The sequence below is a fragment of the Rhineura floridana genome, chromosome 9 (assembly GCF_030035675.1).
Source record: "Rhineura floridana isolate rRhiFlo1 chromosome 9, rRhiFlo1.hap2, whole genome shotgun sequence".
NCBI lineage: Eukaryota > Metazoa > Chordata > Lepidosauria > Squamata > Rhineuridae > Rhineura > Rhineura floridana.
The window spans coordinates 70,249,525-70,266,392 of record NC_084488.1 but is presented as its reverse complement, the minus strand read 5'-3'; the positions used below and the strand labels follow the sequence as shown (position 1 = coordinate 70,266,392).

At 43.8% G+C, this 16,868-nt stretch overlaps 1 protein-coding gene, 1 long non-coding RNA gene and 1 other non-coding gene across 6 annotated transcripts in view; 2 read left to right on the top strand and 1 right to left on the bottom strand.

Moving 5' to 3' along the window:
* LOC133364430 (uncharacterized) overlaps nt 1-5,479 on the top strand; it is a 49,122-nt gene extending 43,643 nt beyond the window's left edge. The window contains exons 2-3 of one of the 2 annotated variants that reach the window (XR_009757940.1): nt 4,231-4,368; nt 5,108-5,479. This is a non-coding gene — a long non-coding RNA (uncharacterized LOC133364430). Of the gene's footprint in view, nt 1-4,230; nt 4,385-5,107 lie in introns of both variants that reach the window. The other variant, XR_009757941.1, reaches the window with a different exon arrangement.
* MAML3 (mastermind like transcriptional coactivator 3) overlaps nt 1-16,868 on the bottom strand; it is a 407,804-nt gene that overhangs the window by 4,462 nt on the left and 386,474 nt on the right. For all 3 annotated transcript variants that reach the window (XM_061584929.1, XM_061584931.1, XM_061584930.1), the window contains 2 exons: nt 7,337-7,579; nt 3,898-3,991 (listed from right to left, as the gene is read on the bottom strand). In XM_061584929.1, coding sequence (XP_061440913.1) covers nt 3,898-3,991; nt 7,337-7,579 — 337 coding nt within the window. The remainder of the gene's footprint in view (nt 1-3,897; nt 3,992-7,336; nt 7,580-16,868) is intronic.
* Nucleotides 1,099-1,169, top strand: TRNAG-UCC (transfer RNA glycine (anticodon UCC)). Its single transcript has one exon. It is a non-coding gene; the product is annotated as a tRNA-Gly (tRNA).

Sequence of the window (16,868 nt, the reverse complement as noted above, 5' to 3'; positions counted from 1 at the left end):
CTTTGGCAGGAATACAGTATGTAGACCTAACTGAGGCAACAAGAAGACTTTGTAAGAAGTTGTTTTGCATGATGATATAAGAATATAAAAAGAGCCTGCTCTATTAGGCCAAAGGCCAGTCTGATCCAGCATCATGTTCTCACAGTGGTCAAGGAAATGCCTGTGGGAAGGCTCACCAGCAGAACCTGAGTACAACACCACTATCCTCACTTGTGACTCTCAGCAACTGGTATTCAGACACATACTGCCTCTGACATTGGAGGCTAGTCGCTATTGATAGCCTTATCCTCAATTAATTTGTCTAATCTTTTAAAGCCATCCAAGTTGGTGGCCATCTCTACATCCTGTGGAAGCAAATTCCATAGTTGCACTACATGCTGTGTAAATAAGTATCTCCCTTTTGTCTGTCCTGAACCTTCAAACTTTTAGTTTCATTTGATAGCTCTGAATTCTAGTATAATTAGAGAGGGAGAAAACTTCTGTCCTACAACTAATAATTTGGTCCAGTGGTTCCCCAAACTTCCCCCCCCCTTACGGACCACTTGAAAATTGCTGAGGGTCTTGGCGGATCACTTACTGATTTTTGTGCCTGTTATAGCCATTGTAATGCACTGTACTATGTGCTGTATGGTTTTGAATTGTACTTTTACAGGCATGGTGTGGACTATCTGAATGAAGCTTGTGGACCACAGTTAGAGAACCCCTGATCTAGACCTTTTCGTATTGATCTGCAGATTTGTTACATTTGCTCACACAGCCATGACTGTGACCCCAGCCCTGACATGCAAACTACTTTTTTAAAGACAGTAAGAAGCAAATGGGCAATGGTACTACCCTACCCAGAAATTGTATTCAGTTTGCGAAGGGGAAAGCTTGGTCTGTAGAGAATGCTATCAATGCATTAGTCTCCCATAAGACCCAAAAATGTGGCTCAAAAGGGCCAGTGAGGGGTGTGGCCTGGGGAGAGATAGGGCCAGATAGAGAGGCCTGGAAGGCTGCATTTAGCCCTCAGGCCTAAAGTTCCCCACCACTCATTTAGAAGGGGGAGATGCAAGTAAATAGGGAGGGACATGGCAGAGCTGTTTAAAATTAGGGGAAGGGCCATAGCTCAGTGGTACAGCATCTGCCTTCCATGCAGAAGGTCCCAGGTTCAATCCCTGGCATCTCCAGGTAGGGCTGAGAGAGACTTCTACCTGAAACTCTGGAAAGCTACAGCCGGTCAGTGAAGACAATACTGTGCTAGATGTGCCGATGGTTAGACTCAGTATGAGGAGTAAACTTTGGCATGTTCCTAAATTTCAACACTAAGTTCTTAAACTTCAACACTATTCAGTATTGTTCACAGGTACCATTTCTTTAACATAATTACAGAAAAATATTAATAGGTCTAAACGTATGGTGGCTGTACAGTTTTTCTCCCTGTCATAATACTAACCTGAGGTCATCCAATGAAGCTGAGTATTGGGAGATTTAGGACAGACAAAGGAAGCAGTTCTTCACCTAGCCCAGTTACACTATGGAACTTGCTCCCACAAGGTGTAGTGATGGCCACCAGCTTGGACAGCTTTAAAGCGGATTAGACAAATCAATGGAGGAATATAGTTGCTAGTTACCACGATCCATGATAGCAGCCACGGATCGCAGGGCAGGAGTTTCCGCCTGCCCGCCATTCCCTTGCCCCACCTACCTGTCTCCTGCCTTTTAGCATTGCCCTTAATGAAGATGGCCGCCAAGGTTTCCCTAAGGTGCTGAAGCCCCTGCTGCCATATTGATTGATGGCAGAGATGTGCGCGCCTAGCACACATGCGTGCCATCAACCAAGATGGCAGTGGAGGCTTCATCCCCTTAGGGAAACCGTGGCCGCCATCTTGGTTAATGGCAATGCTAACAGACAGGTGACAGGTAGGTGGGGGGGCACGCACACACATACACACACACCAGGGCCTGGGGAAAGCTGATGCCCAAGGGCCCTGGCATGCCTGGGGCCGGCCCTGTACCCTAGGTAGGCCTTTTGATCTGATCCAGGTAGGGTCTTCTCTAGTTGTGTTGCAAATATAGTATCATCTTTAGATATGGGGCTGATTCTGGTTTTTACTGCAGTTAGTGACCAGTCTGGTACTGAAACTGCAATCCTATGCTCACTTACCTATGAGTAATTTCCACTGAAGTCACAGCGGTTGTACTTCTGAGTAAACACGTATAGGATTATGGTGTCAACATAATGAAAAGAGGGTCACTTAGATCCGTAATAATGCAAGCTAGTTAGTCCTTTAGAAATGAAAAAAAAAAAAACACCAACAACTATGGCCTGACTGCTAGCTATCTGAGAAACTTTTAAGTATTTCCATTATCTTTCAAAACTAAAGCCATGAAAATAGAAATGTCAGATGCAGAAAGGCTAATCAATTTTTTTATAGCTTAGGAGGCATAAGTGAATAGATTTTCATTGATTACTGATTATGTCTATGCAAAGAAGAAAAATGTATTTTTTTATCCTGGACATTTAAACAAAGATGGTGTATTAACAAATCAATACTGTAAGCACATTTTACTTTACATTTGGCCCAATGATGAGAAGCCAGAAAATCCTCCCCATGTTAAATTCAACACTCTGGCAGATACACCTTAAAGTAGGTGTCTTCCTGATGAGGAAGGATGCAGAGGGAAGATGGAAGGGATTATTGATTTCTGAAAAGCAAATATGCTTCGTTGTTTATCATCTTTTAAAAAAAATAATTACAGGCATTTTGATTAGGCCAAGAGTTCACTGTGGCATCAGTTCAATACAATGCTGAGTACATACTGTTGATGACAGCATAGCTTTCTTTCTGAGCAGTATAATACGTTTGTTTACAAAAAAAACCCAGGAACTAACTACGTATCTCAGTGTCTTTTTCTCATCCATCGAGAATATAAAGCAAATACCCCAGCTGAATAAAATACAAAATGGTGAATCGCTGTTCATCCACTGGAAGAGTGCTTTGTTTTAAAGACTACATCTTTAGATTTCTTTCTTAAGGCATTAACAATCAGTGAGGGCTAAACTAGCAAAATAAATAAATAAAATGCATCACTGAAAACTCAGAAAAGATGAAAGTCTTTTTTTACCCATCCAATTAAAATGCTTATGTTTTGAGCAAAACATGCTCTCCATTCAGGGAAAATGCAAAGAGTACATTCGAAATATTAAAATGAGAAATGGTAAACTTCCCATCTTTAAACAATTTACAGGATAGCAGGCACGGATGAGGTAAGGCTGAACCAGGGCCATACGAAGACATGCTGAGGGCCTAAGAGATGTCAAGTTTAACAGGCCCCATAGCACTACCCCAAAAATGTGTATGATTTTAACCGAAAGCACAATGAATGAATGAAATATAAAGTTTTATATTTGTATATATACAGGCGGTGCAACTATAAACTAACAATCTAACACAATATATAATTTATTTATTTAGAGGCCTCTCATAATCTGAGCCTTAAGCTATAGTTTACTTAGCTTGTGCATAAGTGTGGCACTGTGCTGCACCCTCCTCTCACACATGTGGCTTTTCCCCCTCAGAGGAACAGACTGCAGGCAGGGAGAGGGTTCAGCTCCCCTCTGCCCAAGCACGTGCTCCTTGGCCCTTGCAATCCCACTCGCACGCCGAGCTTTGCACATGAATGGGTCAGACTCTCAAATTTAAAGAGTCTGCTGCCTTTACATGCAGTTTGGATCTCATACAATTCCCTTTTGGGTTGGTTGCCCTTGCCTGCCTTCCATATAATAACCAGGCACAAGCACTTGGTGTAGATGAACTGCATGGTAAATAATACCAGAAAGCAGAATTTAAAACTTGTATACAGCCCCAGATTGGTAGGCAGCTCCTGAGCCCAAAACGTGCATTTGGCTCTCACCTTGGAACTGATTGACCTGCTGCACAGGATAGGGATTCCGCTGCTGTTGCTGGAGGTGCTGCCGAGGCAAATGTGACTGCTCCTGCTGCAAATGCTGGGAAAAGAAGCAAAAGCAAAAGGAGTTGGTGAGCCTGCCACCCGACTGATTGTTACGACAGTAAACAGCAAGGCAAGCGCTGACATTGTTCCTTCTCTCTAGCAAGGTGTTCTTGAATGACAAGTGGTGTGTGGAAGTGGCAGGCAAAGTGAGCAGTAAGTAGCCTCATGTAGAGCGAGAGCACTCTGCACACAAGGTTCTTCTGACTCCAAGCATCATTTGCCTTTCCACTGCAGCTCTCCTCTCTTGACTTCTCAAGAACTTTGTATACTTCTGTGAGACTTCAGTGAAGGAGAAGAAGAAAGGCGATGAGGGAATGCCTGCAGCAAACATCATGAACCAAACTGTGGGAGCATCTGCATCTCTGGATCAAAGTGAGTTAAGACTAAGGTTAGTTCTTATGATGTGGAACCAGTCTAGTTTCTGTTATTCTGTGGCTGCTGCCCACGCTGTTCCAACAACGGAGGAACAGAAGAGCCGTGTGGGAGGAGTGCAGTAACGTGGGAAGAAGAATGCAACCATCAGAGCAGGAGTAGGGAAACTGTGGCCTTCTAGATGTTGTTGGACTCCAACTCCTATGGTTCCTGACCATTGACCATGCTGGCACAGGCTGATGGGAGTTGAAGTCCAACAGCACATGGAAAGGCACAGGTTCTCGACCCCAGTATTAGAGGAAGAATGGGGATGTGGTTCTGTCAGTTTAATCTCATGTGTGGTTCTTCCATTCTTAACTTACTGAACCACTGTGAGAAGAAGCCATGGAGGTAGTGGAAACCATACTGATCCCAAAACGTAAGAATAAGACCCTTTTTCTTAGTCTTGCAAGAAACAAAGCTTTTAGATTCAAGACTCAGCCTCCAAAGACCATTAAGTACAGTTCAGAACTACTGTACCAGGACAATCCAAAACCTAGTGGGGCATGATGGAACTGCTGTCGGACCCACAGCTAACATCAGCCAGGGCAGAAGGGAGAGGCGGATCACTGTACCAGCCTGGAGTTAATGATGGCAGTGGCAGAAGCAAGCGGAGGCTGGCAGGTCTGGCAGGGCAAAGGGGGTGGTGGATTGCAGCCCAAGTGTCAATGATTGAATAAATTATTCATTTATTTTTCAGTTCTTTATAGGCTATTCACTCTTCTGCTGTACAACATCTGCTTGAAAGTATAAACAGAACCAGATTTTTTGTCTGATTGATTAAAAAAAAAAGGTAATGGAACAATGTGATTAGCCCTCCAGTCCTTGCTCTAAGGCTGTTCTCAATTTATTATTCCAAAAGAGGTATCAGGCCACTGAAACATCATTTGCCTAAAAGTGCAATTGTGTCACACTGCAGTGACCATGTGGACTTGGTAATGCACACTGAGTAATGCATCTGAGTGTAGGTGGTAGATACAGTGACTTATTAACATCGGCAATCCCCATTATGCAGTGAATTACACCAGTCTCTGGATCCAAGTTATCAGATATCATTTTGCAGTTCTGGAAAATTTCACACACTACTCATATGGCATTTTGATCAATTAATTAATTAAACAAAGTATGGAAAATCACCCAGAACTGAAAGGCCAATGTTTGATATCACAGCACATTGTACACAGAAACAAATGAAAGTATTTTTCTATAGGCTTCCTTTTCCCTATTTTGTTATTATTTAATTCCAACTTGGGAGTGGAAAAGGGTCTTTTCCCACCAAATCAAAAAGCACTTGTTGACTTTGGGAGGGGCTTTTCACCTTCTCACACAGTCTGTGGCACAGCTTGCTTACTTCAGTGACCAGGACTTGTTTTTAATTAGGCTTAGGACAAGTTCTTACATTATGAGAGGCCTAGTTGCTGTCATTTCTTGACTACGCTGTGAATGATGCCTAGACTGTTCCAACATGAGGATATGGAGAAGCACAGTGCACAATTCTGAAGCAGAACAGCAAATGCCCTCTTCAACCAAGGTGCAGAGTCCTCAAGGCAAGTTATTTTGGCACCTGTGGCAGAAAACCCCACAAATGCCTCACTCTGGCAGTAAAAGGCAATAATAATAACTGTTTGTGTTCATTATGGCACCCAAAATCATCTGCCAGAGACAGCTGCTTCACTCTGCCTAATGGAGAAACTGCTGACTCATGGGAAGAAGCACACCAGCATCAGAAAAAGAATGGCAGAGATCACAGAAATGGTATAGAGTATAGAAACAGTACTGGTATGGTTTTTCCTTTCTATTAGATCCAATGTGATCCATTCAAAACTATTGGAGCATTGTTGAAAAATGTCATGGAAGAAGTGACAACCATGCTGGTCCCATAAATTAAGAACCATCTACTGGCTCTTCTTATAAGAAGCAGCTTTTTCAGTGTTTAAAACGTGAATCAAACATCGGTATCCCTTATAGCAGGAGTGGGGAACCTGTGGACCTCCTGATGTTGCTGGACTATAACTCCTATCATCCCTGACCACTGGCCATACTGGCAGCATCTACCTTGCATGCAGAAGGTCCCAAGTTCAATCCCCATCATCTCTTAGAGCTGGGAGAGACTCTTGCCTGAAACCTTGGAGAGCCACTGCCAGTCAGTGTAGACTGTACTGAGCTAGATGGACCAATGGTCTGGGTCAGTAGCTTTCTAGAGGCTGATGTGAGCTGGAGTCCAACAAAAGGTCCTAGCCTTATAGAAACACTGAAATATTATTTTCTAGGTAATCATAAAATAAGGAACAGGGCTGGCATTTCATTTGAGACACACATTCTCTCTTCTCTGCAGCGTGCAGTTAAGGACCAAAGCAATTGACTTCTGTCCCAATTACACTAGTAATTAGCATTGTCATTTATATTGCACCTTAAAGTGTTTGGCAATCCTTATCTTGTTTATCCTTGCAATAGCCTTGTGATGCAGATGGAGAGCAAATGGGAAGAAAAAATCAGAGTCAAATAGCTCTTTCAAAACTGTCAGACAGAGAAAGAATCAATGGCCTACAAAGTGAAGCCAGATCCTCTCTTGATCCGCCTTCCCTAGCCTGGTGCCCTCCAGATTTTTTAGACTACAAGGGCTTTGCTGGCTGGAGTCCATGGAAATTGTAGTCCAGAACATGTGGAGGAGGACACCAATTGGGAAAGGCTATTGCACTATTGTAGCAGTCCTTTACCTAATGACTGATACACACATGAGAAATGAAAGCAACCTGAAAACATGAACCTATATTGTAGTAGTTGCTGGCTGCTTGTATGAACATCACGGATTACAGTTTGGTCACCGTTATTGCTGGAAATACAAGCTGTAGCTGTGTTGCTTCCCCTGTTAAGTCTCTTCCAATGCTGGAAAGTGTCATTTAAGATATGGAATGAAAGGGTGCAGTACCTGTTCTGCCAGGATTTGCTGCTGCTGCTGCTGCCTTTGCTCTCTTAGAAACTGCTGCTTCTGCTGTTCCATTATATGGAGCTGGGCCCTTTGCTCAATCAGCATCTGCTTCATAAGGGCGGCTTGAGGCTGGCTGCCCAAGAAACTGGCATTGACTGGGCTTGTGCCCACATTACTGGACCCTGATGGCACAGTGGACTGCATGGGAGCGGTGGACCGAGACAATCCCACTGTGTGCTGGTCCTAGACAATGAAACAAACAAAAATCATATGTTGCACCACATCATTGGGTGTGATTAGGCATATCTTTATTCAAAGTATTTGTATGCCACCTTCCTATCACATGCATGGTAGCATCAAGGTGGCATACAAACACCACACTTTCTGTTTTAATCTTGTTTTGTTTTTAAACAAAGCAAAAGGAAACAAACAGCTGATTATTTTTCAAAGAGCCAGACCCTCAACAGTCAGTCATACTGTAGGCCCACTGGGACAACACAGTTTTTGCCTAGCATCTAAATGCCACCAGGGAGGGAACCAACTGATCGTCTGGAGAAAGGGATTCCAAATTCTGGGAACCACTAAAGAGAAGACCTTCTCCCACAAACACCAACCAAATCTTGGATGGTGGAAGGACATGGAACAAAGTCTCTCCTAATGAACAGCTGGGCAGGAATATGGGAACGGTATCCCAGTCCCAAAACATTTGTTTTAAAGGTAATAACTGCAACTTTAATTGGATTCAGAAGACAGTCTGTGAAGTTGTTATAATAATGGAGTCACATGATCCAACAAATCAGCTCCATTTAAAACTCGAGCATTTTGCACCAGCTAAAATTTCCAAACATGTTTGCAGTAAATTTCTAATCACAATATGTGGGGTTCTGCAGAATGCAGAAAGGGGACTTGGCACCTGTCTAGATGTTATGCTCCCTACAGGGACTGGCATCCCTATAGTGAGTTTCTCAACCACCTGCTGCATTGTTTAGAACAATTCACCACATGAGTGGAAGCCATCATAGTGGGTGTTTTTCTGCTTCTGAATCATATCAATTGTGTTTGCAGGTAGGAGGGAGAAACTTGTGATGTGATGTTTAACTGACACAGGAAGCTGTTTACAGCCAGGGTTTGGGAAACCAGCAAAGGGGATGCCATTTGTTGTGGTGAGTATAGGGATAGATGAATCTGTCGAAGACTTTTCTCATTTTTCCAGACTTAAAGTTCAGTTCCCCACCCTTCTGCATCAGTTTTTCTTTTTTTAAAAAAGGTCCTCATAAAAATTTGAATATGAATTTTTCCTGATATGCACAATTCTGTATGCAATTTCCCTAATACATACATTTTTGCAAGCAATGTCTCCTAATCTAATGCATTTTTGTATGTTATTTTCATGAATATATGCATTTTTATGCACGCTTACCCATAACATACATATTCTTGTACACATTATTTAGTTGGGGAAACGCATAGGAAAATCTGGAGAAGTGTGAATTCTGAATGATAGCTGTCTTTTGTTTCAGGAAGTACAAATTGGGGGATTTCATATTAAAATGCAAACCAACCTGAATTTATCCCCCATCCCTAGGTGAGTGCAATTATGTATACAGCAGTTTACAGCTGAAAGAAGGAACAAGGGGGCAGGCGAATGAGGAATGCCACAAAAGTATAGGAGGGGCAGGAGGAGGGAAATGAATGAACAAGGAGCTATGGGGTACAGAACCCTAACCCCCCATTTTCATTGCAAGCCTTGGGTACACAGAATGCAACTTGATCTGATTATATTCCTTCTGACACTGTATGGTATAAAATTAGATCAAGTATAACAGTAATCTTGGCAGGTTGTTAGTTCTTATATTTGAGGAATAAGAGATAAAGATAGAGAAGAAATGGTAGAGATTGCTGGGGACAAAAATCAGGGTCCCTCAAACCAAGCTCAGTCATTCTAAGCAACACAAGAAGTTCAGCATCCAGCAAAAACAAACAAGCAAACAACAAAAATACTCACTAGGGTTCACTTTTTATTTATGTGATCAGTGATCAGTTGATGAGGCAACAGAACAGTGTTGGGCGGCCACAGTTCCTCTGCATAAAGCTAACCCATATAACCTCAATATGAACTCCAGACAACGTGAGGTTGATTAAAAGAGATTAAGCACACGCAGGCCCATGTGGGGAGTTGGGGGGGGGATCACAATACCTTTCAGGTTAAAGGGATTGAAGTAAAATCCTTTCATGGCTTATATTAACATGCCCTTTGTGTTCACACAATCAGGCTGAGGGGACCAGCCGAAAGTGGGTTATTTTTAAACGTCAGTCCATATGAGTGAATCTATCAGAGTGAGGTGGTGAGATTTGTGGTGAATTAAAGCAAATGTTCTTGTGAACATGCCCGCCCTCCACCACTCCCCAGACACCTTCCCACATGTTTTCCTGTAGTGCCTGTCCCTTTGCAGGGCTTGGCCAGAGACTTGGAGAGAGAGGCCTGGAAGGAATCTTGTTAGCAGTTCTGTGAGCACAAATGCGGATCATCTTTCTTTCCCAGTGTAACCAATGGCGATTGTTATGCAGGAGAGATGCACCAGGAATTCTCCCAAGAGGTTAGAACTTAATTATGAGCAGCCTTGAGGGGGGAAAGCGAGAGGAAGGGATGTGCCTTTTAGGAAGAACACTTCCCGCTACTTTCCTCCCTCTCCCTCTTTGCTCTACAGGATTCAAGTGAAAACTTGAGAGGCATTCGTTGCAGCTAATAAAGCCCTGAGCACCAGTGAAATCTCCTTCAGCTCTGAGTGAAGGTCTTACATGCTGCACAGGATGTCGGGGTACATCTAACCTCTCTTTTGAAATCCATCCACGTCTTAATGCCCCCAGCAGCCCTCTGGAGTAAGCGGCAGGGAGGTGAGAGTCACTTGAGTGCAGTTCTTCCTCAGCACCAGCAAGTGGCGTCACAAGCCTGATCCTTCACAGCTCTGACAACCTGGGTTGGTGACTGATTGCTGCCCTGGGCTCTCTCCCTCCTCCTTCCTCTCCACCCTCCCCCATGCTTGCAGATGGCTTAATCATGACTACTGTTCCCTCCTCCTCCGCCTCCTTCTCCGCCTCCTCCTCTTCTCCCCCATCCCCCTCAGTACTTCTGGGATAATGCTGCTAACGCAGAGCAAGCAGTCAAGTGTTACAGCACAGAGCAGGTAGCCTGGCAACTGAGAGTATAATACCGAACAGATGGTGTTCGTACAGCATGATGGACATCACACACGACAGCCTGAGACAATCCAGGAATTCCCGGGTGGTTTGAGGCCCTCTTTATGGAAAGAAAACACACATACACACAAGCCTGTTGGCTGCTTTGGGGACATTTTCCACCCTCTCCCTCCCAATCTGACACTGAACCACTAAACTGATTTCTTGTTACTCCTGTTTTGCTAACAGCACTAAAGGGACAGCGTTCTGGTCACGTGTGAGGGGGACAAATGGAGGGCTATGCTCAGGGTACTCTGAATTAATAAAAATATGCTGGGCCTCAACAAGGAAAAGGCTGCTTGACCCCCGCTCCCCCAAACACACCTTCACCTTAGCTCACAACAATACTACCTGGCTGTCCTCAGTGAATAGACTGTCTGCAGGGATGCCCCTGTGGCAGGCAGCTATGCAGAAGGTACAACAGGTAACCTCCTTCATACATTGTCCAAAACACACACAAACGGCCATTTTAAAGGCTGTGCCTAGGTGGAAGTCCAGATTATTGATTGCCATAACTATTACGGCAGAGGTGTTTTGGGTATGGAGAAAGAACAGCCATACCAAAACTCTTGGGTGATGGCAAGAAAAGGAGCGCCAGCTTCAGATCCTGCCCCTCACCCTCTTTTTCCAAAACAAAGAAACAAACAACTCTCTCTCTCTCCCACTGGCGAGAGCTGCAGGCGCACACCACAGCGCACTGGCTCAGCCTCCAAATTCAATGCAATGCTGAGGGGGCTCCTGACACTTCTTCCAGGGAGCATGCTGCTCTTCACTAATGAGCTCAGGAAGCAGAAACATACCCAGGCTGTCAAATTTCCAAACACTGAACAATGCATAATCTGTGTCTGTGGCGGGGCTGGGGAGAGGAAGCAGCAGAAGCTCCAGGAAGAGATTTCTATTTTATTTTATTTTTCCGGAGGAGCAAGGTGGAAGGAAAGGAAGGGCTACAAAATGTCATCACAATGGGTTTCTCAGAAAAGCAAAACCATCCATATTCTCAGACATGCAAATGTACCCTCAAGAAAGGTGAGCCTTACTGAATAAACAGTGGAATTATTTAACCTTTCAGAGTGCTCCCGTCGTCCTTTTCCCCCAACACTATTCCCAAGTGACACCCCTCCCCTGTGAGCAATGATTTATGGGTGAGGAAATAGGATTTCCAATGCTAAGGTCAGAGCTGGCCGTCAGACATTACCTTGCTCTCACGGCAAGAAAAACCTTGGGCAAGCTTCCAGAGTTCCTGCAAGGCAAGCCTAGGATCAGACAGAGTGATACGTGGCAGTACAGTACACCACAACATACCTAAAAAATACCTTGTTCTGCGGGGGACTTGCATTTTATAACCTGCTTGTAACTGCTATACTTGTGGAGAAGAATCTAAGAGCCCCTGCAGACTGGGGTTTTTTTTGGGGGGGGGGTATTCTGCAACTTGTCATTGGCATAATAATAGTGCATTATAGCACAGACGAATTTATATTGGTCTGTCCACACATCATTCTGATTTATTAATTGTTCTGTGAATAGTTGTTATTCCCCAATGCATTATTGCACTCTTGCACTATGGTGTAACAAAAGCAGGACCAGAAAGCAAACAAAAAACCCACCCAAAAACATTTGTGGTATGAAAATTTACAGGATTTTAGCAGGAAACGATGTGGTGTGCACCTATTGCAAATGAAGCAGTATGAGCACTTCAAAACCTTTGCAGGCACAAATGATTTTGAAAACGCAGTTGCGTCTAACCACCCCAACAACATCATGAGCAGTCATCATGATGAATGCTCGAATGATGTCAGGATGGGTCCTAAGCACATGAGCCACACAGTGACTTCTAAATCGGGACTCTTCAGTGAAGTCATATGGACGCGGACAGATTTCTCCAGTGTTTTTGGGGTTGAATAAAGTGCTGGACTTCAGAGGTCTGAGTTCAAATCCTTGTTTAGCCATTGATTTGCTAGGCTAGTGCACCTGAATAAATGTTCATCTTGTATCTGAGTGAATGTTCATCGTTGTGTAACGGCACAAATAAACACCAACCCAGCAAACAGATCAACCACAGAACAACATGTTGCTGTTACCTTTTGTGCCTAGTTGAACGGCAAAGAATAGAACAGAAGTGGGGACAGCATCAGAACAGATCAGGCTGGGCCACACACAGCAGCCATCACGACAGCTCATTGCTGTGCTCACACATAATTTCCATCATAATAAATTTTAGTGGGAACATTTGCTCCTCTTCAGAGCAGTACAGGCTGAACTTGCAAAATGCTATCTCAAGTGACACTTACAAATATGTTTTCAGTGCTGTGAGGTACTCTATGGGCTAAGTCAAATTCAACTCAGCATTGACCTATGGTAAACTCAAGAGTGCAGACAAGCCCTCCATAGAACTGTACTACAAACTTACTCTACAGAATCCAGTAAAGGTAAAGCAAACTCCTACACAGCACCCTTTACAGTTTGAGATATACAGAAGGCATATCAAACCAACGTCTGGGTGGATGTATGTGGCAGACTCTATTTAAGCCTTCATGTGAGGAATGCTTTAGGGCTTAATATACAGGCATTTGAACAGCCAAGCAATGTACAGCTGCCTGGGAAAGGACAAAAGATAAAGCACATGCAGTTATAAAACAGGCACCTGCTTTTCCAAGGCCTGTGAAAGCATCCTTGTACATGCCTTGTGATGATTACATGAAAGGTGGTATAGAAATAGCTGTAATAAATAAATTAAAATAAAATAAAATCCTGAGTTCCCCTGGTCCTGGTCACAACAACACAGTCACAAGGGCCCTACCCAAAGGGGGGGGACACCTGTTGGACCACCTTCTCCCATATCAGTCTACCTGTCTGTCCAGGGACGTCAACACTGAAGGCCTTTCTATGGGTGCTCCCCTTGCCTTTGCACTATCCCACCCCAGGAAGGCTCCTGTTATTAACAATTAGGGGCCAGGCAAAAACATTCCTGTTATTCCAGACTTGGAAATTGTTAGTGTTAGCATTAAAAAAAACCCTGACTTTGCTGTCTATTTTAATGGATTATTGCTATTTTGTTGTGTTGGTATGTATGCTTTGGGTTTTTGTCCTCTTTCAATTGCATTTTTATTGTTTCTTACCATTTTCTTTTATCTACCCTGGGAACATAAATGTACACTGAAGGTGTGGGATGAAAATTCTACAAGTAAATATACCCACCCCTTCCCACCCTGTCTTGTGTTGCTTTTCGTAGAAATGTTGGGAAAACATTTTAGTAATCAATAATAACCTCTAAGAGAACCAGAGCCAACACAGCCCAGAAGGAGGTGTTTATAAGAAGCTTGAAAGTGCATCTTACTGTTAAATGAGCAAATGAAGAAAAAGTACCCTGAAAGGGAACCCATGTCAATGCTCCCCAGTCTAAGCAATTGCAGACATTGCCCAGAAATCATAGTGATGGTTAGGGAGTAGTGTGGATACCTAGAAAGGCACAGCTGCTAGAAACACTCAAACTGTCAGAGCATGCAAAGAATATGAGAGTAGGAAGCCCACCAAAGATCAAAGAGAGGTCTTGAAAAAGCAGAAACCTGCCTTGTAAGCTCTCTGCTGTCATGAACAGGGAGACTTTGCATCACCCATGCTGGCATCTTTACAAAAGGTTATAAAATGAGACCACTTAAACACTAGAGGGAACACATTCAGAGGCTCCTTTTGAAACTAGCTCAGGTGTCAGGGATGGAGCCCTCTCGTGACAGGTTGTTTTGCCTTGTCTTGAAAATTAATTTCTGCTCTTAGCTGTGGCATCTCCAAGACAGCACTTCCCTGAGCTCCTTTTCACCTTCTCAGTTTCAGAGGAGAAGAATTTAATCCTTTTCAGCTGAACCTCCCCGTACCATAGAATTCATGTGCATGCTTTATACAACTCAGCACCCTGAGAGAGTGGATCTATGTGCAACAGAAAAATAAATGTGGAAGAAGGGGAGGGGGAAGGTAGAAGAAATGGGAGTTGACTTTCAACCTTTCTGCAGAGTTGGATAACACTATACCTTGTTTCTAGAAGGAGCGGAACCTGTTTATTTGGAGCCCACCTTTGGCTCAGAGAGGAGGCAAGTAGCAGTAGCAGGACTATTGCTAGCTGAGAGGTTCAACTTTAGCCTCCCCAACTCTTTTATGCTGCACCTGGAGAGCAGAAGCTTCTTGGAGAGCCAGAAAATTTGGCCAGTTAGCCTCACTCATAAGAGCAAGAACTTTGCCACAGCTGTAGGGGGGAGAGGGGAAGCCTGTTTATTTGGAAGCCATCTTGACAGTGGGCCAGCCCCAGTGGGGTGGCCCTAAAGGGGGCTACCCAAAGACTCTGGTCACTCCTTCAGGTCGTGGTCGATTACTAGTGGATGGTCTTACTCCTAGGTGAGAGATGGGGGGGCTGAGGAGAGGTGAGTTAACCTAGCTTCCAAGTGACCGGTGAAGTGCTGGAGAGGTGCATTTGTGGCTAGAGAATGAATACAGATCATGAATGTTTAGTCAGTGTGACTGGTGGACATTTTGTCATTTTTGCTATTTAATGTTTTGATTTTATTGTCTTTACTGTACCTTCCTTTTGTATTAATATGCTGAACCATGTCTAGGCTGAAGTAAGTCCTTTTGAATTCAATGGGACTTTCTCCCAGGTAAGTGGGGTTAGTATTGCAGCCTAATTTATGATAACATTTATACCTCATCTTTCTTCCAAGGAGTTCAAGATGACATATATGGTCCTACCACTCCCCACTTTATCCTCACAACTACCCTGTGAGGTAGGTTAGACTGAAAGATTGTGACTGGCCCAAGGTCATCCAGTGAGCTTCACGGCTGAGTGGGGATTTGAACCCTGGTCTTCCTAGTCCTAATGCGACACTAACCACTACACCACACTGGCCTTGTACACTTGTTGGAAGAAATAAAAAAACAGATAATGTCAACAGATAAAAGGATCCTGAGGTATCTGTGGCTGGATGTGTGCATGTGATGGGACACTAAGCTTTGCTTATACCTCATACCTTTATATGTTTGCCAGGACTAAACCGTAGTTGACTGCAGAGTACATCGGAACAGAGGAAGCTGCCTTATACTGAGTCAGACCATTGGTCTGTCTAGCTCATTACACTGACTGGCAGCAGCATTCCAGGACTTCAGACCAGGGTGTCTCCCAGTCCTAGCTGGAGATGAAGGCTGAACCTGATAATTTATGCATGCAAAGCTGATTGTCTCTCACTGAGCTACAGCCCTTTCCTCAAGGGCTAGAGGGATTGTTAATATGGGGAAAACAATTGTTTGAACATGCCCTTTAACTGAAAGTAGTGGAAAGAAAAAGTCACAAGATCATTTATTCCCCCTGCTTATAAAAGCAATGGCTCCAGCACAGAAGCTAAGAGACCACACTGAACAAGAAAGTTCCAGGATCAAATCTCATTTTGTTGTTTGCAGCTCTGAAATTGCTTAAAAAGAAAAAAAAAAGCTATTAGAACAACTGACCTTTGCTATGAATTCAGTAGGTAGTTTTCGACAAACTAATATTGGCCTCATCCCGGTCTCCTTTCTGCCGTAAAGGGGGGGGGAATCCTATTAATCTACCTTATAGGGTTGTTGTAATCATTACTAAGGTGCACATTGAGTTTTCAAACATATCATGTATATGGTGCTATTGTGTACATCCTTACTTTGCACAGATCATCCTTGAAACCCTCTTTGCTGCTATAGAGATCTTAAATGATATTTCCAAGTTTATTTTTAATCTGAACTTTGTATTTTAAATGCATCCTTTCCTGCCCCCAGTGCTTCTGTCTCTTTCTTGTATTGGGTTTTAAAACAACTGGCTGAGTGCCCTCAAACAGCAGTGGAAGCGTGAGGGATATGTCACTGGCACAGCAGAGCAAAGCAGCTGTTCCAGATTCCAGGCGGCCTGATTTGGTCAAATGCAGCCTGCTAATGATCTCTTCGCTGCCTTATGAATCGAGCTCTTATACCCATGCTCTCTCTCTCTCTCTCTCTCTCTCTCTCTCTCTCTCTCTCTCTCTCTCTCTGCTACCTTCTCTTTCTTTGCTTCAGGAAGAAGGCGAGAGGCGCAGGAGAAGCATCAGCTGTCTCTGGCAAAAATGCTTGCAAAGGCTTTCTCCTGCCGCCCCAAATTCCCCACCCACTCCCCTCTTCCTGGCCCAATGAAGTCATCAAGCTAAAGATTGCATAACTGATGCACAGGCCTATCTTGTGTTATACTGGGAGATGGGCCAACTGCCTCCATTTATAGACAAAAGTGCCATCATTCAGCCAAATGAAACCCTTT